Source organism: Primulina tabacum, chromosome 10, assembly GCF_025594145.1.
Source record: "Primulina tabacum isolate GXHZ01 chromosome 10, ASM2559414v2, whole genome shotgun sequence".
Classification (NCBI taxonomy): Eukaryota; Viridiplantae; Streptophyta; class Magnoliopsida; order Lamiales; family Gesneriaceae; genus Primulina; species Primulina tabacum.
In genome coordinates, this window is record NC_134559.1 from 16,559,956 (window position 1) to 16,585,670 (window position 25,715).

Genomic DNA, 25,715 nt, shown 5'->3' on the forward strand with positions numbered 1-25,715 from the left:
TTAAACCAAGCGAAAGAAACTCGAAGTAATCCTTTGTAAGGAAAGCTGAAATGTTAGAAAGTATTTTAACTTGTGTAAACTGACTAACTGAAAGAACACAGATTAGTTTTTGCATTCTTGTATTTCAGTTATGGCAACAACTGAACACACGAACACTCTAACTAATCAAAACGATTTTAAAGCGATTGATAATCAGTTAAATACACAAGATATGTTTATGGATGTTCAGAGATTTCAATTGCTCCTACGTCACCCCTTCTATCTCCACGGATAGGATACACTAGAAGACTTTGATTTATACAACTACTTGTACAAACTTACTCAGCTAGGACTTACAGTACTGCCTGAACTGAACTCCTAGCTACGACTGAAAACCGCAACTTCCAGTCAACACTTATTTAACGTCTATGTGAGAAAGACTACATACACAAGTTTAACGTCTTTGTGCAAGACTGTTTCGGGTGGTATTGAGAGTAAGTGTATAATGGCCCGAAAATTCGTGTTTGAAAATTTGCGGAAAAATTTAAAATTTTCTTTTTAAAATAATCAAAATGCCTCATTCACAAAATAAACTGATAAATCAAGTTTAAATGTTCGAAATAGCAGCGGAAGAAATTATTGCTCACAAAATAACAAGTTAAAGTAATCCAACAACTGATAAAATGTTTGAGCATAAAGAATTGGTAAATGTTGTAAATGAGGTCCTCGGGTTCCACTATTGCCGACCCAAGCTAGCTCACTGGTCCCCGCCCTCGGCCCCGACATCATCAGTACCTACAACAATCAAGTCTAGTGAGTCTAAAGACTCATCATGCATATTGTAAATAACGAGTAAATAATATAGTAAAATTGCATGGGAGTAAAAATATCATGTCATGAGGCATAACGTGAAAATAACTTATCATGAGCAATTATAATACGTGCATAACTGACTGAAAATCATAAGTAAAATGTTTGCTTAATCGAGCCCTGTCATAAAATAACGTGTCATAAATTTTCTGTTGAGATTATGTGTGGGAACCAGGACGCTAATCATCTTCTTAATCATCTTTGGGATTTAATTATCAATTAAGATAAACAGGGTCTAAAAAGTTTTCTTTTTAAAAATGTAAGTGCGGAACGTAATGGAATGTAACTAATATACATCTCAGTATATAAGTACAATAATGTACAGCAATTATTCAAACTAGTCTAAGGTTCAACTACTAAATTCCAAGTATTAAACCAAGTCTACAATAAGTCCGGAATCACCACTCTAAACTCGTCTTCTCTCATCATCTTCTTGACCCCGATCATGCCCTACCTGTTGTCATGCACACATACAAAACAAGACAACAGTCGGATACTCCGGTGAGAATAAATCCCAGTATAAAACATGTATACATGCATGTCATGCTGTTTAATACAAATCATAACACATAATCAGTAATTATGACACATTAGTGAATACAGATAAAACAATCTGATTCTTACTCTTTAACTTGACTCGTATCTAAGTCTAGGGATCCCGGTGTGAATAAGATGTAACAGGTCTCCCACCTACTCTCCCAATCGGGGTGGCGTTACATCTTATTCCTAAACTTCGGTCTGGTCTGTATCGAAATCTACAATCGGAGTGAATCTGATCCGAAGCATCGATATCACCGAACGTTTAGAAAATTGGCTTATCTACCAATGACACTCCTATCTCAGTACATATATATAAATCAATATAAAGTACAAACAGAACAAGTATGTGATTTTGTTAGGAAACTCAAATTGAATCTCATTTGAGTTGTGTCTTCCCCAAACAAAACATGAATTATACCTTTGTCTTCCCGGTCTGACGAAGACGAAGTCTTGTATTCCAATCTGTCCATACCCAGTCTGGCAATGACTATCACATAAATACAATATCAGTATATAATTCGATTCAAAACCTGTTCTGATCAATAATCAAATCAGTATATAATCTGATCCATATCTGAACAAGGTACAATCTAATTCATATCAACGATATCATCGAAATCATTACTGAATCTGATCACTCTAAATCAACTGATGTTTCGACGGCATAACAATACAGTTTCGATATCCCTGTCAATCTCAACATCGCAAATATAATATCAGAATTTATAATCAGTATCAGTACAATTCATAATCTCAATATCTGTACACTTAAGATTAGTAACAACACAACTCTGATATCAAATCCCAATCAATATCTTTCGAAAATCATAACAATTTCATAAACAGACTATTCTTTAATCTGATTTCAGTTATACAATGCCTACTGTAGCAGAAACATCATATCTGATTCATATTCAATTATGACAATATCATAATTTCAAATCATGTCTAAACGTAACAAAACTTACGTCCAGTTGTAGCCTGCGTTGATAGGAACGTAGTACCGAAGTCGGATTCAAATTCTGACGGACGGATCTCCAAACTCTTCAATCCTAAATCGAAATCCTACCTCAGAGTCTTTTTCTCGATTCTTTACCTTAATTCTGAAGAAGGAATCAGTTGTATACGTATATATATATTACATGCAAGATAAGAAAACGTGGCACACTCCTTTGTGCAGCACGTCTCGCGCATATGCGCGAGACACAATTCCTTGGCGCGTGTCTCGGTAGTTTTTTCGCGCATATGCACGTCTAAGCCCCGCGCATATGCGCGAGATTTATTATCTCTGCACTTGTGTCTCAACCGCTTGCGCATATGCGCACCCATTGTCGCGCATATGCGCGAGACCTATTGTCTCGTGCATCCACTTACTCGCGCATATGCGCGCCTTCCGCCGCGCATGTGCGCCGAACTCTCTGGACGTTCCGCGCATCTGCGCGCATTCAAGCCGCGCATGTGCGCCGAACTCTCTGATGTTCCGCGCATGTGCGCGCAATCAAGCCGCGCATGTGCGCGCATGGTTCTGTCTTCCTCGCGCATGTGCGCCCATACATGTCGCGCATGTGCGCGGGGACTTTTCTTGCACAAAATGTCAAATCTTCTTTCGGCTCTCCCGGTCTGATCCGTTTCATCTATAATCATCTCAATTAATAAATAAATCATCTCAGATAAATCTCAGATTACAGTAATAAAATCTCGGGCCTTACATTTCTCTCCCTCTTAGATCTGAGTTCGTCCTCGAACTCGCAAGAAATCTATTCAGACATATCAAAAGGAATGTATACAGAGTTTAAATCAGAAACTCATCTCAATGAATCCATTCTGAAATCTTAATCTCATGAAAAATTCTGTCTTTCAGATAGTCTTTTTGATGCCCTGTCAACTTACTGTATTTTCAATAATAGAATAGTTTTCATTCTGAAATATCTTTCTTGTACGGATCTGTGATTCTAAATTGGAATTATAATTCAAGAGTATAATATCATAATACCCTTCGAAATAACTTTGACAGAATCAATCTCACAATACTGGCTATACAACATCCGTATATACCAATCAACAGCTTATACCAAATCAATATCATCAGCTGTTATCAAATCTGTTTATACCAATCAAGGATATATTAAATCTTCGGCCCCAAATACCAATCGTCACCATCCGACGTTGGCATATTAAGTCTGTCTGGTCTGAGCTATCTTCATTCTCTTCTGAATTAGCTACATTTTTTTTGTAATATCTCTGACCGTATCAGATCCTATCTCAGGTATCTCCGAGATATTATTCTTATACCAAAGAAATCTGCAGTACTCAATGTACAATATATCGTCTGTAACTATTTCATTATCCATCTAGTTATCTGATAACTATTATCGTACAATAATTCACACAGCGACAATATCTCATATCAACTGGTGCTAGTATCTAGCACCGCAACTCTCTGGATATCTCTCAATATCCGGATAGTACACTCTGGCTATCTGTCAGTCGATGGATAATATATGAGAGAGCTCATGGTATATTCTGCCACAAGTACAAATTCAATTAAAAATTTAAAATCTAATAGAATCTACTTCAAAATTCTGATCAATCTGACCATTTCTTTGACATCAATCTTTGTCATCTGGTCATGTTTGTACGTCATCTTGTACAAACTAATAGATATAGATTGAACAATCTGTCAATCACAGTCATATTATATCACAATCTGGAAAGTATTATAGTGATCTCATTACGAAATTCATCGAATTATACTCCCCATGTCTAGTTAGAAATATACCTATTCTGTAATAACTCTTCTGATTTCTATCTTTCTATCTTCATTTATTGGCGATTCAGACATTTCAGTACAAATTCTGCCAACATTCCAGTACAAATTCTGTCACAACTTATTTAATCTGTCTATGTCAAAACTATCTGTTCGAATATCATACATTCTCAATCACCAATATGAAAACTGAATCCACTATTGTGTGTTTTTGACACTATCTGTCATTTAAGATTCGAACTATTTGGTACAAACAAATCAGTTAATAATATAAATTAAAAAAATATACCTACCTGGTATTCGGTTCTGACTATCGATATCAAATTCTGTCGTGCAAATCTGACACATTTGACATCATACGATAATCATTCTCATACAGTAAAAATCACATATCTGCCACTCTGATCGATGTTCTGCTCTGATTATCGAATTTAAGTTCTGAACATTCTGGTTAAATCTCTGAACTGCCGAAATTCTCGAATTCAGCTCTGATTCGGTTTGAATAATCTGTATCAAATATTTATCTAGAAGCTAACAATTCCCAAGCAGTTCAAAACATAATCGGATAAGATAATCTGCCAACTCAGACACAAATAAATTTCTAACATTTCTGAAATTTCTGATATCGGTATCGTTCTCAGTCAATGATCACAATCTCAACTGTGTCAAAATCAATCGGTATATTGACTTCAGCTATCACTTATTCTGACTACAATCTGTGTCAAGCAAGATTCTTATCTGAATAATTTCTATATACAATAATCACAGTTCTCAGAGTACTTAATACAATCTTCAGATATTCGATTCAATCAATCAGATGCTGCAAATATATCAAAATATCATAGATATAACGAGCATGAAATCATCAGAATATCTCTGAACATACTGAAATATGCCACCGAGAAACACTAAATCAAATGTAACTCCTGGCCAGTACTCTTCTACTGATCTTTCAATTCTTTCACTTCATTCAGTGACATTCTGTACATTCAATATCATTCTGTACTGAATTCTAAAACACAAACAGTACCTGATATCAATTCAATTCTGAAATCTATCTTCCTGATATAAAATAAATCCAAAATCTTATCTAGGAAGACGTCAACCAACTCGTACATCACTTGGCAAATCTGCCAATACTAGGCTCGATTTCAGCATGTCTACTGAATATATAAGGATACCATCTGCTCTTTTCTGTATCAATCGAGTCATAAACAATACAGATATCAAAGGAATTCTAGATCTAGAATCCTTACCATGGAATTTCTACTCATCAGCCCTATCTGGTCTGAATCTTATATTTTTCTGGAAGGAATCTACAATAGTTCTGTACTTGTTCAGCATATTAATATCAATAATACGGTCAAATCAGAAACACAAGTACATCATAATCTAACTTGACCTCATTCTCATCTTACTGTAGTATACAATATTTCACAAAAATCTCCGATATCAATCTTTCTTTCCCAAAAAGTAAGGGAATCAATACTATAGTACAAACAGGCTCAACAGATACAGCATATCTCAATGCAACTCACTCAAAGATAATCGTAGGGAATGCATTAGTATATATCAATACCTATGCAATATAATCATAAAAAAACAGTACCTGCCACTGTATCATCAGGTGTGTCCTGTGTCTGTTCCTCGTTCTTCTGCTCCCTAAAATCTTCGGAAACTTCTCTGAGGACAAACTCTAGCAAAGTGTCCCGGCTGTCTACAAATATGGCAACTACTAGTTACTCCCTGGCATTGCTCTGTGGGATGTCTCCCTCCGCAAGTTCTGCAATATACTCCAGTATAACTCGGGCTGGAACCACTGGAGCTAGACGAACCACTCAGTCTGCTTCCTAACTTCTTAAACTTTTTCTTTCGAGCTTTCAGCAAATCTTGCTTTCCACTCGTACTGCCTTTATCAAATCTAAGAGGGAGTTGTTGTGTTTGGAGTGGAATCACACCCGATCTTTCTCGTTGTCGAATCAGACTCACCTCAGCTCTCTTTGCCCTACTCAAAGTATCAGCAAAATGGTAAGGTTGCTGCATATTTATCAATGCAACTATCTCTGAATTCAATCCTTTGATGAACTGCTCAGCTACAGCTTCATCATTCCCAGCTATCTGAGGAACAAAACGCAGTAGAGTCGAGAATTTAGGCAACATATTCTTCAATATTCAGTTGGTCTTGTCTCAAATTCTCAAACTCTACTCTTTTATCCTCCCGGTACGAAACAGAGAAAAATCTTCGATAGAATTCAGCTTTGAAGACTTCCCACGTGCTCACAGTACCATGTTGTTCTTATATTCCTTTGATTGTAATCCACCAACTACTGGCAGCCTCTCGTAACTGGTGGAATACCAAGTTTAAATCTCTGTTCATCTGAATACTTAAGCAAATCAAACAACAGTTCTATGTCATCTAACCAATTCTGACACTCTTCAGACATCTCAGTACCCCTCAAAATCGGCGGTTGAAACGACTGAAATTTTTTCAACTGTATTTCCATTGGAGTTTCTGATACATCTATATTTTCAGTCGAAATACTATCCCTTTCTGGAATTCTTCGAGGAGGTATATCTGATTACCAAAACCATTAGTAACCCAAATACTACAAACCTGTTCCATTATTTCTCGGATCATCTTACTGCTGATCATGAATCAAATCTGATTCATACTCAATAATACATAATACCAACTCAAATCGGATAATCAGGTAAACATGTATTTCAAAGCAGTAAATTAGAGTATCATGCTAACATACATAATGTAAATCAACATTAAAATAAATCTCATGCTAGCAATCACATGCAAGGAAAGAAAACTCAATCTATCTACCCCGCTCATTCTCTTCTATCTCAATCTAAAGGATCTATCGCTCTGATACCACCTGTTGTGGGGACCCGGACGCTAATCATCTTCTTAATCATCTTTGGGATTTAATTATCAATTAAGATAAACAGGGTCTAAAAATTTTTCTTTTTAAAAATTTAAGTGCGGAACGTAATGGAATGTAACTAATATACATCTCAGTATATAAGTACAATAATGTACAGCAATTATTCAAACTAGTCTAAGGTTCAACTACTAAATTCCAAGTATTAAACCAAGTCTACAATAAGTCCGGAATCACCAATCTAAACTCGTCTTCTCTCATCATCTTCTTGACCCCGATCCTGCCCCACCTGTTGTCATGCACACATACAAAACAAGACAACAGCCGGATACTCCGGTGAGAATAAATCCCAGTATAAAACATGTATACATGCATGTCATGCTGTTTAATACAAATCATAACACATAATCAGTAATTATGACACATTAGTGAATACAGATAAAACAATCTGATTCTTACTCTTTAACTTGACTCGTATCTAAGTCTAGGGATCCCGGTGTGAATAAGATGTAACAGGTCTCCCACCTACTCTCCCAATCGGGGTGGCGTTACATTTTATTCCTAAACTTCGGTCTGGTCTGCATCGAAATCTACAATCGAAGTGAATCTGATCCGAAGCATCGATATCACCGAACGTTTAGAAAATTGGCGTATCTACCAATGACACTCCTATCTCAGTACATATATATAAATCAATATAAAGTACAAACAGAACAAGTATGTGATTTTGTTAGGAAACTCAAATTGAATCTCATTTGAGTTGTGTCTTCCCCAAACAAAACATGAATTATACCTTTGTCTTCCCGGTCTGACGAAGACGAAGTCTTGTATTTCAATCTGTCCATAACCAGTCTGGCAATGACAATCACATAAATACAATATCAGTATATAATTCGATTCAAAACCTGTTCTGATCAATACTCAAATCAGTATATAATCTGATCCATATCTGAACAAGGTACAATCTAATTCATATCAACGATATCATCGAAATCATTACTGAATCTGATCACTCTAAATCAACTGATGTTTCGACGGCATAACAATACAGTTTCGATATCCCCGTCAATCTCAACATCGCAAATATAATATCAGAATTCATAATCAGTAACAGTACAATTCATAATCTCAATATCTGTACACTTAAGATTAGTAACAACACAACTCTGATATCAAATCCCAATCAATATCTTTCGAAAATCATAACAATTTCATAAACAGACTATTCTTTAATCTGACTTCAGTTATACAATGCCTACTTTAGCAGAAACATCATATCTGATTCATATTCAATTCTGACAATATCATAATTTCAAATCATGTCTAAACGTAACAAAACTTACGTCCAGTTGTAGCCTGCGTTGATAGGAACACAGTACCGAAGTCGGATTCAAATTCTGGCGGACGGATCTCCAAACTCTTCAATCCCAAATCGAAATCCTACCTCAGAGTCTTTTTCTCGATTCTTTACCTTAATTCTGAAAAAGGAATCGATTGTATACGTATATATATATTACATGCAAGATAAGAAAACGTGGCACACTCCTTTGTGCAGCACGTCTCGCGCATATGCGCGACCACCATCGGCGCATATGCGCGAGACACAATTCCTTGGCGCGTGTCTCGGCAGTTCTCTCGCGCATATGCGCTCCTAAGCCCCGCGCATATGCGCGAGATTTATTATCTCGGTGCTTGTGTCTGAACCGCTCGCGCATATGCGCGCCCATCGTCGCGCATATGCGCGAGACCTACTGTCTCGTGCATCCACTTACTCGCGCATATGCGCGCATGTGCGCCGAATTCTCTGGACGTTCCGCGCATATGCGCGCATTCAAGCCGCGCATGTGCGCCAAAATCTCTGGACAGTTCCGCGTATGTGCGCAAGTGGCCCCTTCACTGAACTGAACTAAACTGACCGGTAACTGGCGATCGGGTGAAGTAATGAACGTCCGATCAGACTAATGCCACAGTATACTGGGTGTAACTGAACTGAACTGAACCGGTAACTGGCGACCGGATGATACAATGATCCCATGATAGTGAAATGGCCACAAGCAATATCGCATAAATCTCAAAAATGAATATTTTATATTTTTATGCACGTAATATAATTAAATGGCATAATTAAATATCCTGTATTATTTTACTGCTGGATTGGATCGTTCCCAGGCTCGCTGCGACCTAAATTTATCATGAAAAATGTGCAAATGATTTTCTTGACCAAACTTTGTAATTGAATTATAAAACGAGACAATTACGCCCAACGACTTCGTATTTAATCATGAATCTGTGCCAACCCGAACCAACACCGAAACATCATTTAGTCATGATTAAAATACACCTAAAATGATGAAATAATGCTCCAAAAATGATGCAAGTCGAAATTTTGGTGAATGGAGGCCAAAACATGAAACGCTCTTTCAAGAGTCAATTTGGCACATCGCACCGGAATTCCTCGTACGACCTCAAAACCGATCCGAATCACGAACGGCCAAAACCATGACCTTCCTAACTCGATGAGGCACTGTCCAGTCCAAGTCCATAGGCTAGAATCCAACCAAGAACTCAAACGAGCCTCCAAACCAACGCACCACTTGCTGTCCACAAAATACAGCAGCTGTGTCTTTGCTTCCTTGGGTCGTTTTCGAGACTACCGGCCATTGGGGCTTGCACCACCGACCAAAGCCTCTCCCCAACATCCTAAAGAATGATTTGAACCATGGCTAAGGGCCCTAGGCCAGCCACAATTTGAACCACTCATGAAACCAGCCGAGAAGTCCCACCCGAGAGCACCCTTGCATGCGTGAGGTGTGTTGCTTCGCTTGCTGTCTCGTGTAGTTCTAGTGGCCATTTGATTGACAATGGCACAATCTAGACATCATAAGGTATGTTATGAACCATGGCTAAGGGCTAGAAAGCCAACCAAGGTCCACCCCAATACCATATACTTGAAACTCACTTTCTGTAAAATGAGGAGGGCTGAAAGGGGAAGGGGCTGTTCTTGTTCTTTTGATTTGAAAACCGATGCAACCATAGACCAAGCCTCGAAAGGGCGACTTGGTCACGTCTTAGACATGATAGGGAAGTGTTCTAACCATGGCTATAGGCCACTAGGGCAGAGAAGATCAGAAACTTCCTCTATGGATAGCAACTCAAAAAAAATCAAGCACAAGATGACACTTAATGGGGTGTTGCTGTCATCTCTGGATTTTGGCTTGTATGGGACTCAAAACCAATGGACAAATGTGTTCCTAACATGTCGTAGTACATGCCTAGGGGCAGCCTTGGAAGCCTGGAATCGAACCAATACCTGAAACAATGAAAACAAGCCAACCCGTGAAGCATGAAATGGAAGAGAAACCTAGCAGAATTTTCCTTTGAAAAATTGAATCCAATTTCGGTTATGTCATGAAAATGATGATCATATAATGTTTAAAAATGTTAATATGACTTGATTAAAGAGCAAGGGGAATATACACATGCCTGGATATTTTCTGTTTCGAAGAAAACAAAAGGAACACAACGACGCGACGTGGAGGAGACGGAGGGATCTACCTTCCTACCTTCTACTCATTTATTCTCTCTTGTTTTTCCCCTAGCACCTCTCAATTTTTCTCTCAAAATGGCTCTGAATTCGGTGAATGAGGAAGGGGGAATGATGGTTAGGAGAGTGAGGGGGAAGGGGTTGCAATATAAAAGGGATGGCAAGACCAAGTCTTGCTCTCCTTTTTGAATTTTGAAATGGCTTGATATCAAAATGATTTGGAGGGGTTAAGGAGGCATGACCGATTCTTCATGTCCTCACAAGGCTAGGATAATGATCTAATATTAATTAATGGTGATTAAAAGTGCAAGGGTTAACATCATAAGAAATAATAAGGAAAGGGTCAAAGGTGGTGAGTTGTCAAAGAATTGTTGAGACACTAAGGGTTGGCCGAATTTGAAATAAAAAAATGAAGGGAAATATTGTTTAGTTAGTGTATTTTAAATCTTTAGAGCCTCACATATCCTTCAAATAATTTAGTGAATTAACACCTTAATTATGGAACCTAAATGAACTTATTTCCTACTTACCTCAAGTTACTTAAATAATTCCTTAAACCTCTTTTTAACTTAAATTAACTTATTAGCTAGCTAAAATAAACTCTGGGAATGATTTCTTAAATCTTAAATTTTATCTCAAAACTTCAACTCCAGTCCGGCCTCACTTAATTAACTGAAAAGATAAAAATTTAAACTACTGCATAAAATAATTAACTTTAAAGAAAAGCATTTAAATACTCATGCAATAAAATCATTTTAATTTAAAATACTAGAATTATGCATGGCTTATACGTAGTCTAATTTACGGGTTCTACAACTCTCCCCCCCATAAAAGAAATTTCGTCCTCGAAATTAAAACTTACCGAATAACTCGCGGTACCGACTCCTCATCTCTGGCTCAGACTCCCACGTATCTTCCTCCTCTGAATGGTTGAGCCATTTGACTTTGACTCGCTTTACTAGCTTGTTCCGAAGCTTCTTCTCCTGTCTATCTAAGATCTGCACTGGTCTCTCCTCATAAGACAGGTTCGGAGTAAGCTGCAATGGCTCAAAGTTCAAAGCATGGGAAGGATTCGCCATGTACTTCCTCAGCATAGAGACGTGGAACACGTTGTGTACTCCGGCAAGATTCGGCGCAAGAGCCACATGATAAGCTAAAGTCCCAACTCTGTCGAGGATCTCAAATGGTCCAATGAATCTCGGACTGAGCTTTCCTTTCTTCCCAAATCGCATGACACCCTTCATAGGTACTACCTTCACAAAGACATGGTCGCCAACGGCAAACTCTAGATCTCTCCTCCTCTGATCTGCATAACTCTTCTGTCGACTCTGAGCAGTCCTCATCCTATCACGGATCTTGACTACTACATCGCCAGCTTGCTGAATAATCTATGGACCCAACTCTGATCTCTCCCCTACTTCATCCCAATGAACAGGAGATCTGCACTTGCGGCCATACAGTGCTTCATACGGTGCCATACCTATAGACGACTGGAAGCTGTTGTTATAGGTGAACTCCACTAATGGCAAGTTCGACTCCCAACTCCCAGAGAAATCAATAACACAAGCACGGAGAAGATCCTCCAAAATCTGAATAACTCGCTCTGACTGTCCATCTGCCTGCGGATGGAAAGCAGTGCTAAACAGCAACTTCGTACCCATGGTCGAATGCAAACTCGTCCAAAACGAGGAAGTAAATCTGGGGTCTCTGTCAGATACGATAGAAACTGGAATACCATGAAGTCGGACTATCTCCCGGATATACAACTCTGCATACTGAATCATGGTGAAAGTCGTCTTAATAGGCAAGAAGTGCGCTGATTTGGTAAGACGATATACAATCACCCAGATAGCATTTGATCCTCTGGCTGACTTCGGCAATCTGGTCACGAATTCCATGGTAACATTCTCCCACTTCCACTCGGGAATGAGAAGAGGCTTGAGCAAACCTGCTGGTCTCTGATGCTCCGCCTTCACTAACTGGCAAGTCAGACACTCGGATACAAACCGTCTGATGTCTTTCTTCATCCCAGGCCACCAATACAATAACTGCAGATCTCTGTACATCTTCGTACTCCCTGGATGAATAGAGTACGGCGATATGTGGGCCTCTGACAAAATATCTGCTCGGATAGAACCACTGCTAGGAACCCACATCCTGTCTTGGTATCTCACAATACCGTCGCTGACTGAATACAAGATGTTGCCCTTGGCCTCATCTCTCTGCTTCCACTTTGCTAACTGCTCATCTGCTGACTGACCACTGCGAATACGATCAAGAAGAGAGGACTGAATAGTCAAGGTAGATAGACGGGGAACTCTACCTTGAGGATATGACTCTAGATCAAACCTCTGCATCTCAAGCTGAAGAGGTCTCTGAATCGTCAAATGAGCCATCACTGCGACTTTTCTGCTCAATGCATCCGCAACTACATTAGCTCTACCTGGGTGGTAGCTAATGCCACGGTCATAATCCTTCACAAGCTCCAACCAACGCCTCTGACGCATGTTCAGCTCCTTCTGCGTAAAGAAATACTTGAGGCTCTTGTGGTCGGTAAAGATCTGGCACTTCTCTCCATAAAAATAATGCCTCCAAATCTTCAAGGCAAAACTACGGCGGCCAACTCTAGATCATGGGTAGGGTAATTCTTCTCATGGATTTTTAGCTGACGAGAAGCATACGCTATCACCTTCCCATGCTGCATCAATACTGCGCCTAAACCGAGCTTCGAAGCATCGGTATACAGAACAAACTCACCGGGCCCTGACGGCATGACCAAAACTGGTGCTGAGATAAGAGCTTGCTTCAAATTATCGAAGCTCTTCTGACACTCCTCGCTCCACACAAATTTAGCATTCTTCTTGGTCAATGATGTGAGTGGAACGACAATAGATGAGAATCCCTTAATGAACTTCCGATAATATCCTGCTAGTCCAAGAAAACTGCGGATCTCTGATGCATTCTGCGGCACAACCCAATCTCTGACTGCGGCAACTTTCGCTGGGTCTACCTTAATACCACTGCTAGAAACAATGTGGCCTAAGAACGCCACCTTCTCTAACCAAAATTCGCACTTACTGAACTTTGCGAATAACTTGTGCTTCTGCAAGGCCTGCAGCACTGTGGTCAGATGTCTGCTGTGATCCTCTTGATTCTTGGAGTAGACGAGAATGTCGTCTATGAATACTATCACAAACTGGTCAAGATACGGCTGAAATACGCGATTCATGAGATCCATGAAGATTGCTGGCGCATTCGTCAGACAGAATGGCATCACAAGGAACTCATAGTGGCCATAACGAGTCCTGAAGGCAGTCTTGGAAACATCAACATCTCTCACCCTCAACTGGTGATAACCGGAACGCAGATCTATTTTGGAGAATATCGAAGCTCCCTGCAACTGGTCAAACAAATCCTCGATCCTCGGAAGTGGGTACTTGTTCTTCAATGTAACCCTGTTCAACTCCCGGTAGTCAATACAAAGCCTCATAGAGTCATTCTTCTTCTTCACAAATAAGACTGGCGCGCCCCATGGTGAAAAACTCGGGCGAATGAACTCCTTTTCAAGAAGTTCCTGAATCTGCTTCTTAAGCTCTGCCATCTCTGTCGGTGCTAGTCGGTACGGTGCTTTGGAGATCGGGACCGTACCTGGCATAAGCTCAATAGAAAACTCCACCTCTCTCTCGAGTGGCATACAAGAAACGTCCTCAGGAAAAACGTCTAAGAAGTCTCTAACAATCGGAACATCTGCGGCTGACTGACTGGGTGCCTCGGGGACAGAGATAAAAGTTGCTAAAAATGCCCGACACCCTCTATGCATGAGCTTCCTAGCCTTGACATAAGGAATAATGCGCGGTAAAGGAAAGTACATGTCCGGCTCGAATAAGAACTGCGTCATTCCAGGCGGTCGAACTAGAACAGATCTCCGCTGGAAGTCAATCAAAACTCTGTTCCGCAGTAGCCAGTCCATCCCTAGGATGATGTCAAACTCTGGCATCGGCAACACGATCAGATCCGCATAAATGAGGTTGCCATGAAGCTCAAGATCTATGTCTCGGATCACATTGGTAGCTTCCATCTCCTCACCAGAAGGCAATACTACTAAATAGGCTACATCTAGCCCAACGGTCTTGACCTTGAGGAAATAAGCAAAGACCTTCGAAATAAATGAGTGAGTGGCCCCTGAATCTATCAAGGCCTTTGTTGCGGAACCAGATATAAATATTCTTCCTGAATGGTTGGAATACTAAGCTGAACCCAATAATCACAAGAACTAACTTATAGACATGCAAAGGTCAAAGTTCTTCTAACCTAATTCTCGAAAATAATATTGAGCAGAGCATGCAATCCTACTGCAATTCTATGTTCAAAAATCTTAACCCAAAACATTAAATCCCAAATGTAAACTTAAAGCTTAAAAGTACCTGTCATAAGCATGGTCTCCGGGTTCGTCTCCGTGGCATGGAGAGCAAAAACTTGCCTTGGGTAGGCAGATTCCTCTGAGGGCACTGCAAAAGTAATTGGTCTGGACTACCACACTTGTAACACTTTCCTGAGCCAAACATACATGCTCCAGGATGGCGGCGTGAGCACTTAGGGCAAACTGGGTGCTCAAAAGTCCTCGGGGCTGGGCGTCCCCGCTGCTGCTGCAACTGCTGACCTCAGTTTTTAGGTGGGCCGTGAAAAGGCCTCTTGTTCTGCTGCTGATGCTGCTGAGGAGGAGGGCGGTGTGGTACCTGGACTGGGCGCTTGCCCTGGTGGTCTCTCTCGATATCACGCTGATCCTGATCTGCGGCTAGAGCTTTGGAGACAGCGACCTCATAAGTAGTAGGGTCAGACACCCTAACATCACGGCGCAAGATCAGCCATAGACCCACCAAGAAATGCATCAACTTGGCTTTAGCATCATTCGCGATCAGGGGCACAAAATGACAACCCCTCTCAAACTTACGGATAAACTCCGTAACAGTCAGATCTCCCTGTCTCAGGCTCATGAATTCCGTGGTCAACCTGGTGCGCACCTCCTCAGTGAAATATTTGGAGTACAATACCTCCGTGAAGCGTGTCCAGCTCAACGTAGCCAAGTTCAGGGCTACTGACGCTCCTTCCCACCATAAGCGGGCATCTCCTCCGAATAAGTAGGTGGCACATCGGACTCTTTCTGCATCTCCAAGCTCCATAAACTCGAAGATAACCTCGAGGGACTTGATTCAGCCCTCGGCAATCATGGGTCCGTCGTCCCTGAAAACTCCTTAGGACGCATCTTCATGAATCTCTCATAGACAGCCTCGGGCCCTATCGGCCTGGTCGCCACAGCATGGTTCCCCGCAAACTGTGCGAAGAACTGAGTCATCTCAGCTAGCATCTGGGCATTCATGTCCGGTGGAGGTGGAGGTGGTAAATCTCTCTCCTGCCTCTGCTCCTCCCTGTCCTCTTGGCGAGGCTCATCCTCTCTAGTGCGCTCGAGGATGCGTCTAGGTGGCATACTGTTCCATACATAACCCATACGTAACCAACATGCATAATCTCTATAATTTATTTGAATTTAAATACTGAACAATAAAAATCTGGACGTAAAATATTTCATGAAAACATGATGTTAAATAATTCATGCTTTGAATAAAATGCGTAAATGTAAAACTTACAGACCGAAGACGTGACTTCATGAGCTTCTCGTGGTCAGTAGTAGTACAATCCTTTACAGAACCATTCCTCTGATACCAGCTATAATGCCCTGAAAATTAGTGTTTGAAAATTTGCGGAAAAATTTAAAATTTTCTTTTTAAAATAATCAAAATTCCTCATTCACAAAATAAACTGATAAATCAAGTTTAAATGTTCGAAATAGCAGCGGAAGAAATTATTGCTCACAAAATAACAAGTTAAAGTAATCCAACAACTGATAAAATGTTTTTGAGCATAAAGAATTGGTAAATGCTGTAAATGAGGTCCTCGGGTTCCACTACTGCCGACCCAAGCTAGCTCACTGGTCCCCGCCCTCGGCCCCGACATCATCAGTACCTACAACAATCAAGTTTAGTGAGTCTAAAGACTCAGCATGCATATATTGTAAATAACGAGTAAATAATATAATAAAATTGCATGGAAGTAAAAATATCATGTCATGAGGCATAACTTGAAAATAACTTATCATGAGCAATTATAATACGTGAATAACTGACTGAAAATTATAAGTGAAATGTTTGCTCAATCGAGCCCTGTCATAAAATAATATGTCATAAATTTTCTGTTGAGATTATGTTTTACGCAAGTGGCCCCTGCACTGAACTGAACTGCACTGACTAGTAACTGGCGACCGGGTGAAGTAATGAACGTCTGATCATACTAATGCCACAGTATACTGGGTGGAACTGAACTGAACTGACCGATAACTGGCGACCAGATGATACAATGATCCCATGATAGTGAAATGGCCACAAGCAATATCGCATAAATCTCAAAAATGAATATTTTATATTTTTATGCACGTAATATAATTAAATGACATAATTAAATATCCTCTATTATTTTACCACATGGATTGGATCGTTCTCAGGCTCGCTGCAACCTAAATTTATCATGAAAAATGTGCAAATGATTTTCTTGACCAAACTATGTAATTGAATCCAAAAACGAGACAATTACGCCCAACGACTTCGTATTTAATCATGACTCCGTGCCAACCCGAACCAACACCGAACCATCATTTAGTCATGACTAAAATACACCTAAAATGATAAAATAATGCTCCAAAAATGATGCAAGTCGAAATTTTGGTGAATGGAGGCCAAAACATGAAACGCTCTTTCGAGAGTCAATTTGGCACATCGCACCGTAATTCCTCGTACGACCTCAAAACTGATCCGAATCACGAACGGCCAAAAACATGACTTTCTTATCTCAATGAGGCACTGTACAATCCAAGGCCATAGGCTAGAAGCCAACCAAGAACTCAAACAGGCCTCCGAAACAACGCACCACTTGCTGTCAACAAAATACAGCAGCTGTGTCTTTGCTTCCTTGTGTCATTTTCGAGACTACCGGCCATTGTGGCTTGCACCACCGACCAAAGCCTCTCCCCAACATCCTAAGGAATGATTTGAACCGTGGCTAAGGGCCCTAGGCCAGCCACAATTCGAACCACTCATGAAACCAGCCGAGAAGTCCCACCCGAGAGCACCCTTGCGTGCGTGAGGTGTATTGCTTCGCTTGCTGTCTCGTGTCGTTCCAGTGGCCATTTGATTGACCATGGCACGATCTAGAAATCATAAGGTATGGTATGAACCGTGTCTAAGGGCTAGAAAGCCAACCAAGGTCCACCCCAACACCATATACTTGAAACTCACTTGCTGTAAAATGAGGAGGGCCGAAAGGGGAAGGGGTTGTTCTTGTTCTTTTGATTTGAAAACCGATGCAACCATGGACCAAGCCTCGAAAGGGTGACTTGGTCATGTCTTAGACATGATAAGGAAGTGTTATAACCATGGCTATAGGCCCCTAGGGCAGCCAAGATCAGAAACTTCCTCTATGGACAGCAACTCAAAAAAAAATCGAGCACAAGATGACACTTAATGGGGTGTTGCTGTCATCTCTGGATTTCGGCTTGTATGGGACTCGAAACAATGGACAAATGTGTTCCTAACATGTCCTAGCACATGCCTAGGGGCAGCCTTGGAAGCCTGGAATCGAACCAATACCTGAAACAATGAAAACAAGCCAACCCGTGAAGCATGAGATGCAAGAGAAACCAAGCAGAATTTTCCTTTGAAAATTTTAATCCAATTTAGGTTATGCCATGGAAATGATGATCATATAATGTTTAAAAATGTTAATATTACTTTATTGAAGTGCAAGGGAAATATACACATGCCTGGATATTTTCTGTTTCGAAGAAAACAAAAGGAACGCAACGACGCGACGCGAAGGAGACGGAGGGATCTACCTTCCTACCTTCTACTCGATTATTCTCTCTTGTTTTTCCCCTAGCACCTCTCAATTTTTCTCTCAAAAATGGCTCTGAATTCGGTGATGAGGAAGGGGGAATGATGGTTAGGAGAGTGAGGGGGAAGGGGTTGCAATATAAAAGGGATGGCAAGACCAAGTCTTGCTCTCCTTTTTGAATTTTGAAATGGCTTGATATCAAAATGATTTGGAGGGGTTAAGGAGGCATGACCGATTCTTAATGTCCTCACAAGGCTAGGATAATGATCTAATATTAATTAATGGTGATTAAAAGTGCAAGGGTTAACATCCTAAGAAATAATAAGGAAATGGTCAAAGGTGGTGAGTTGTCAAAGAATTGTTGTGACACCAAGGGGGTGGCCGAATTTGAAATAAAAAAATGAAGGGAAATATTGTTTAGTTAGTGTATTTTAAATCTTTAGAGCCTCACCTATCCTTCAAATAATTTAGTGAATTAACACCTTAATTATGGAACCTAAATGAACTTATTTCCTACTTACCTCAAGTTACTTAAATAATTCCTTAAACCTCCTTTTAACTTAAATTAACTTATTAGCTAGCTAAAAAAAACTCTGGGAATGATTTCTTAAATCTTAAATTTTATCTCAAAACTCCAACTCTAGTCCGGCCTCACTGAATTAACTGAAAAGATAAAAATTTAAACTACTGCATAAAATAATTAACGTTAAAGAAAAGCATTTAAATACTCATGCAATAAAATCATTTTAATTTAAAATTCTAGAATTATGCATGGCTTATACGTAGTCTAATTTATGGGTTCTACAAAGTATGTGTGTGAGAACTGAACAAGAATGTTCTCACACACTGAGGGAAAGTGGCTTCTAAACTAAGCTGATACAACGATGAAGAATTCCCTCTGAAGCGTTTTAAATTAAAATATGGGTTCTACAACGTATAAGCCATGCATAATTCTAGTATTATGCATGACTGTCCCTCTGAAGCGTTTTGTCTTTAATGCTCTGATGCAACGTCCATTATTGTCCTTTGGCTGGATAATGGATTTGTACCTTCTCCCACAACTGGAATCCACTCGAAGGAATTTATCATCAACCATAACTGAAGGATTCTAACTGATGCTTCGAACTGGTCAGTTTGAACTGATCTTTCAGTTGGGCTGGTGAAATCAGTTGACTCGTCAGTGGAACTGATTTTACATTCGTTCAGTTGGACTGATCAGCTGGGTTTCTTCATCAGTTGAACACTCCTTCGGCTGGCCAGGCTTCTGAGGTTTTCTTGCTGAATCACCTATCAACTGGTCAACCAGCTGTACTGCTCAAATGACGTAGCCAATTAGACTGATTCAATTTGTGCGATCAGTTGGGTCTTCAGTTTTGCGATGTAAACATCTCGAGAGTGATCCTAGATTCTGCATGACTAAGGTAGATCATTAGTAACACAATTAACAAGTTTTATTATCAACAAAATCGAGATTGTGAACTTGAAAAGTTCCAACAAACTGATCGTCCTTCAGCTCGACATGGCCCATGGGGGCGGGCAACTAGGATCCGTCATGGAAATATTATCGTCCGGCTCCTCCTGGACCTTTTCCCGTAAACAAGCTCTCTCTGGGCTTTTTGCCACACGACATCTCCACAAAATTGTAAGTTCACCATTCCTTATTAAAACGGATCACCCACATATCATATATCATTAGTCACAGATAATTCACATCCCTCAAAATATTTTTTTTCCTTTTCTTTTAAAACATAAAATAACATAGTTTTCCAAAAATAGCAATGTAACAGTAAAAATTGCATTGTTTTACCATAAATCATAAAATATAATATTTTCAACAAAAGTATCATTTAAAATCATTTAACAGGCTTTATGACCTTTCGGGACGCTTCTAAGCTTTTACGTATTACCCAAGTGTAAAATGACCGTTTTGCCCCTAGACGTAAAATTTCTCGATTTTGAATTTTTCTTACTTTTAATGACATGGGCTTATCCCAAATAATTATTTAAGAATAAATCTAATTTTCCATAATTTTATTAAGCTTAATTCGAGGCTTTTCATTTAATTCTTTAATTAATAATTCGTGAGGCGTTTAATTCCTGGTTTTGAGCCATGAACCACCCTCGTGGACCCATGGTTCGAATTATGTTCATTATTTTCGAGATTTTGACCCGTGATAGAACCCACCGAGCCATTTCCCTATTTTTTCGAGCCACGGTTGAGCCACCTCAAGCTAGACCATAGCCAACCCATCTATGGATGCTCCTTACCAACCCTAACCCTTAGAACCATACCCTACACGTCGCACGAGCCTTGAACCGAAGACACAAGGCTGCGCGTGTTACCTTCTCTCTCGCCCTTCCTAACCGACTAGTCACGGGTCCTAGCATGGCTAGGACCCTACCAAACCATAGTACACAACCCTAGCCAAGTCCCAATCAGCCTTGGCCGAGCCCCAAGTGGCCACACCCAAGCCGCACACCTATGAAAGCTAAGCATGTGAATTGTGTCCTAGAAAAACACTAGGCATTCATCCCTTGTTCAAGCATGATTCCAGCATGTATTTTCTCTTGAATTAATCATGTTCTAACAATATATCATCCTACGTTGGCAGCGTACTCGTTGGAAATCATATCATGATCACATATATGTAAAAACGTTGAAACTTTTGAAAATATTTGACAAAACGTTAAACCATCAAACGTAAATATTTTTCATGCAAAAAAAATTGAAACATGCATATTATGATTTGAATTATGTGTAAAAAGGTTTAGCAAACGTGCCTTTGCTTTTAAAACGCTCGAATATTCAATTGTTCGCGAAGGTGCGAAGTTAGACAACTGGATGACGAAGAACCATAGCTTTTCTTCATTCTCAAATTCTCGAAAATTGTATGTGTGTAGGTGAGTATTTTTGGCTGGTATAAGGCTGAATTATGGGGAGGAAGAAGCCATATGTTCTTATTTTTAATTTTAATTAACATGATAATGGGCTTTGGTTTTGGGCCTCCATGTATATGAGAAATTAATCCTACTCAATTTAGTTAAATTTGGCCCAATAAATCTTTATTTAATTGAAATATAAAAGTTTATAAAATTAGTTTCCAAAAATAATATTTTTGATTTTTAAAAAAATCATCGTTTTCCCAAAACCGGCTTCCCGGAAAATTCGAGCTTGACTCGTAAAATAATTCGAACTCTACTATTTTTAGAAAAATTAAATCACTTTCAATCATATTAGAAAACCTTGAAAATATTTAATGAAAAATAAATATTCTTGTCTTGGTCGTCTCCGATCTCCTTTTCCAAGCCTATTATCAAACATTCGGGTAAAATCCTTCAATTTCATGAAATAATTTCATATAATCATTTAATCATGCAATCATACCTTTAATAATTTAATAAATATCAAGTAAGCATTTAAAATCAATTAAATAAAATAATTAAGCAATTCAAATAATTTGCATTCATTTGGTTTACGTAGGCTTGGTTTTTCGGACGTTACAGTTTGTGAAGAAGAATGATGGTAGTATGCGACTCTGCATTGATTATCGAGAGCTGAATAGGGTCACCAGTAAGAATAAATATCCTCTACCAAGAATTGAAGACTTATTTGATCAATTCCAAGGAGCATCGATATTCTCAAATATAGATCTTCGTTCTGAATACCATTAGTTGAATTGAAAGAGTCCTGTAACGCCGAGATTCGACGACTGTCCTCAATGTATCAAGACGGGTCTTTCCATCGTGCTTATTTCCTCACTCACACGCACCCTAGGAAACTTCCAAGGAGGTCACCCATCCCAGAATTGCCCCAAGTCAAACACGCTTAAGTTTAGGGTTCTTATGTGATTAGCTACCGAAAAGAAGATGCACCTTCGTGATATGAGTAATACCAATCAAATCTTTTAAGCCTCTTCAACTGTACAGTCCATTACATTGAACAGTCTCGGAATCCCTCTAATTTCGGTGTGAGATCGGTTCATCCATGTTTCCTACACCTAGAAGCCTGCTAGGAGCCGCTCATTGTCCGTGCAACCTAATGAAACCGGCGATCACCTCCCGCCCTCTTCGGTCCCGAGCCTCACATGCCCACCAGCTTCCGCTTGGTTTGTCCCCAAACCACATCGTACTAAGAGAGGTAGGCTCTGATACCAACTGTAACGCCCCAAACACGCCTAGCCCTTCAACCGTACCCTAGGACTCTAAAACATACAATTTACTTTCATAATGGTGTCCTATATTTTCCAGCCTTTAAACATACACCTAGGGACCCTTAAACATGTGGAAAAACATCCCTTATATCGATGTTGAATTGAAAGAGTCCGATGTTCATAAGACCAATTTTAGGACACGTTACGGGCATTATGAGTTTATGGTCATGTCATTTGGGTTGACCAATGCGCCAGTGATCTTCATGGATCTCATGAATCGCGTATTTCAGCCGTATCTAGATCAATTTGTTATAGTCTTCATCAATGATATTTTGATCTATTCGAAGAGTAAAGAGGAGCATAGTCGGCATTTGAGGACGGCACTGCAAGTACTGCAAGATAGGAAATTATATGAAAAATTCAGCAAGTGTGAGTTTTTGTTTGATAGAGTGGAGTTCTTAGGCCACATCATTTCTAAAGATGGAGTTGACACTACAAGAAAAAAGGCCTACGACAAAGATGAAAAACCGTTGTCGTAGGTCTTTAAAAATTGTTGTTAAAGCCCCTGTGGTTAAAAGGTGCCCTCAAAGACAACGGTTTTTTTTCCGTTGTTGTAGCTACAATTTGCGACGGATTTATGTAAAACCATCGCTAATTAGCGACTGATTAAAAAACCGTCGCCTACAAAATTAGAGACGGATTAAATAAACCGTCGCTAAAATTAGCGACAGTTGGTTCATGATTTCCATCGCTAATTTTAGCGACGGTTGGATCATGATTTACGTCGCAAATATTTTCAGTAAAATAGAAAAAATTACTTTTAATAATTTAATAAATCTAAAAAAAACTTAAAATTTGAATAGGCTAACAATATTCATGATATTAACTAACACTTAAAAAGTTACAAAAAATTAAAGCGAAAAAATTTACCCTAAATCGAAACTAAAATCGTGTAAGAAGAAAAATTTAAATGTTGTAAAGTGGTAAAATCGTGTAAGAGAGAAAAATTTTAAGTGTTGTGAAGTGGGTGGAAGAAAACGGATCGGAAATGTGGTATTTAAAGAAAGTTTGCGACGGTTATTGGTAAAACTGTCGTTAATAGCGATAATTATAATTATAATCTTCGCTAATTATGGAGGTTTTTTTTCAAATTTTAAATTTTGCGACGGTTTGGGTTTAACCGTCGCTATATTTAGCGACGTTGTTGCTAAAACTGTCGCTAAACTTAGCGGCGGTAATAGTAAAATCGTCCCTAAGTTCATACATGCGACGGTTTTATTTCAAACCATCGTAATTTTGAAATAGCGACGGTTTCGCTACAACCGTCGCTAAATATGGCAACAGCATACACAAACCGTTGTTGTTTGTAAAAAAAACACGTTAATCGAAAACGGTTTTCTAAAACCGTTGTCGATTGTCTAAAAAAACACGATAATGACGGTTCTATGAACCATTGTCATAAACGCTCAAAGACAACGGTTTTATAGAAACGTTGTCATTGACCCTAAAAACCGCTGTCTTTGACCCCCAACCGTTGTCTTTTGCTTAAAAAACGCTATACGACAACGGTTTTCACTAAAACCGTTGTTAAAAAGCTTTTTAACAAAGGTTTTAGTGAAAACCGTTGTCTTATGTGTGTTGTTGATTAATGAACTTCTTTTAGTGTGAGGTTGATCCGAGTAAAGTTGAGGTAGTGAAAGAATGGCCAGTACGTAAGAGACTAACTGAGATCCAAAGTTTCTTGTGTCTAGCTGGATATTATCGAAAGTTTATTCAAGGATTCTCATCTATTACAGTACCCATGACCTCCTTAACAAAGAAGAATTCAAATTTTGTATGGGGATCCGAGTGTCAAGACTGTTTTGTCAAGTTGAAGCAAGCTTTGATTTCAGCACTAGTATTATCGATGTCATCGAGGCAAGGAGAATATTTTTTTTATACCGACACTTTGAAACTTGGTTTGGGTGCAGTTCTAATGCCAAATGACCGAGTTATAGCCTATGCGTCGAAACAGTTGAAGGTTCACGAGAAAAATTAACCCACTCATGATCTTGAGCTTGCAGCAGTCGTATTTGGACTAAATATTTGGAGACATTATTTGTATGGGGAGAAGTGCAAGATTTTCACAGACCATAAAAGTTTGAAATACTTCTTCACACAAAAAGAGTTGAATAAGTGGCAAAGAAGATTGCTAGAGTTTGTAAAAGACTATGACTGTGACATTTGCTACCATTCGGAAAGAGCTAATGTAATAGTGGACGCATTGAGTAGGAAGACAAAAATTATTACTCAATTATCACTTCAGAGACCTCTGCAGTCTGAGATACAGCGATTTGAGCTTACAATGTATGCTAGGGGCAAGGCCCCTAATCTTACCACCATGTTACTACAGTCTAATTTTAGAGATATAATCTGTGGGGGCCAGTCTTCTGATGAGCAGTTACAAAAGTGGAGAGTGAGAAATGCAGCGAAGTTCCGAAAGCTGTATTCTGAGGTGAATGTATTTCCCATATCGAGATCTACTTTGGATTCCTACTGGTGATTCTTTGAGGGAGGTCATTATGAAGGAAGCCCATGACACGCCATATTCCATCATCCTGGAAGCACGAAAATGTACAAGGATCCTCAATTATTATATTGGTGGTCTAACACGAAGCGATATATCCTGCGTTTTGTATTCGAGTTTTTGACATGTCAGCAAGTTAAAGCAGAGCATCAGAGGCCAGCGGGAAAAGTTAATTCACTTCCTATTCTCGAGTGGAAATGGGAAATTATCACCATGGATTTTGTTGTGGGTTTACCGAGGACTATCAAGGGGTTTAATGCTATATGAGTGATAGTGGATCGTCTTATAAAATCAGCGCCTTTTCTGCCTATCAAGACGACATTAACCATGACACAGTAAGCCGATTGTATATTCAAGAGATAGTTCGTATGCATGGGATTCCTGTATCTATTGTTTCTGACATAGATCCGAGATTTACATCATCTTTCTGGAAGAGTCTGCATGCAGCGATGGGGACTAAGTTATT

The 25,715-nt window shown here is 39.5% G+C and overlaps 1 protein-coding gene across 1 annotated transcript in view; it reads left to right on the forward strand.

Annotated features, from left to right (window-relative positions):
- LOC142504950 (uncharacterized) overlaps positions 1-25,225 on the forward strand; it is a 30,921-nt gene extending 5,696 nt beyond the window's left edge. The window contains exon 3 of the mRNA XM_075617786.1: positions 24,849-25,225. Within this exon, the coding sequence (XP_075473901.1) occupies positions 24,849-25,225 (377 nt within the window). The remainder of the gene's footprint in view (positions 1-24,848) is intronic.
- Positions 25,226-25,715: the final 490 nt, after the last annotated feature.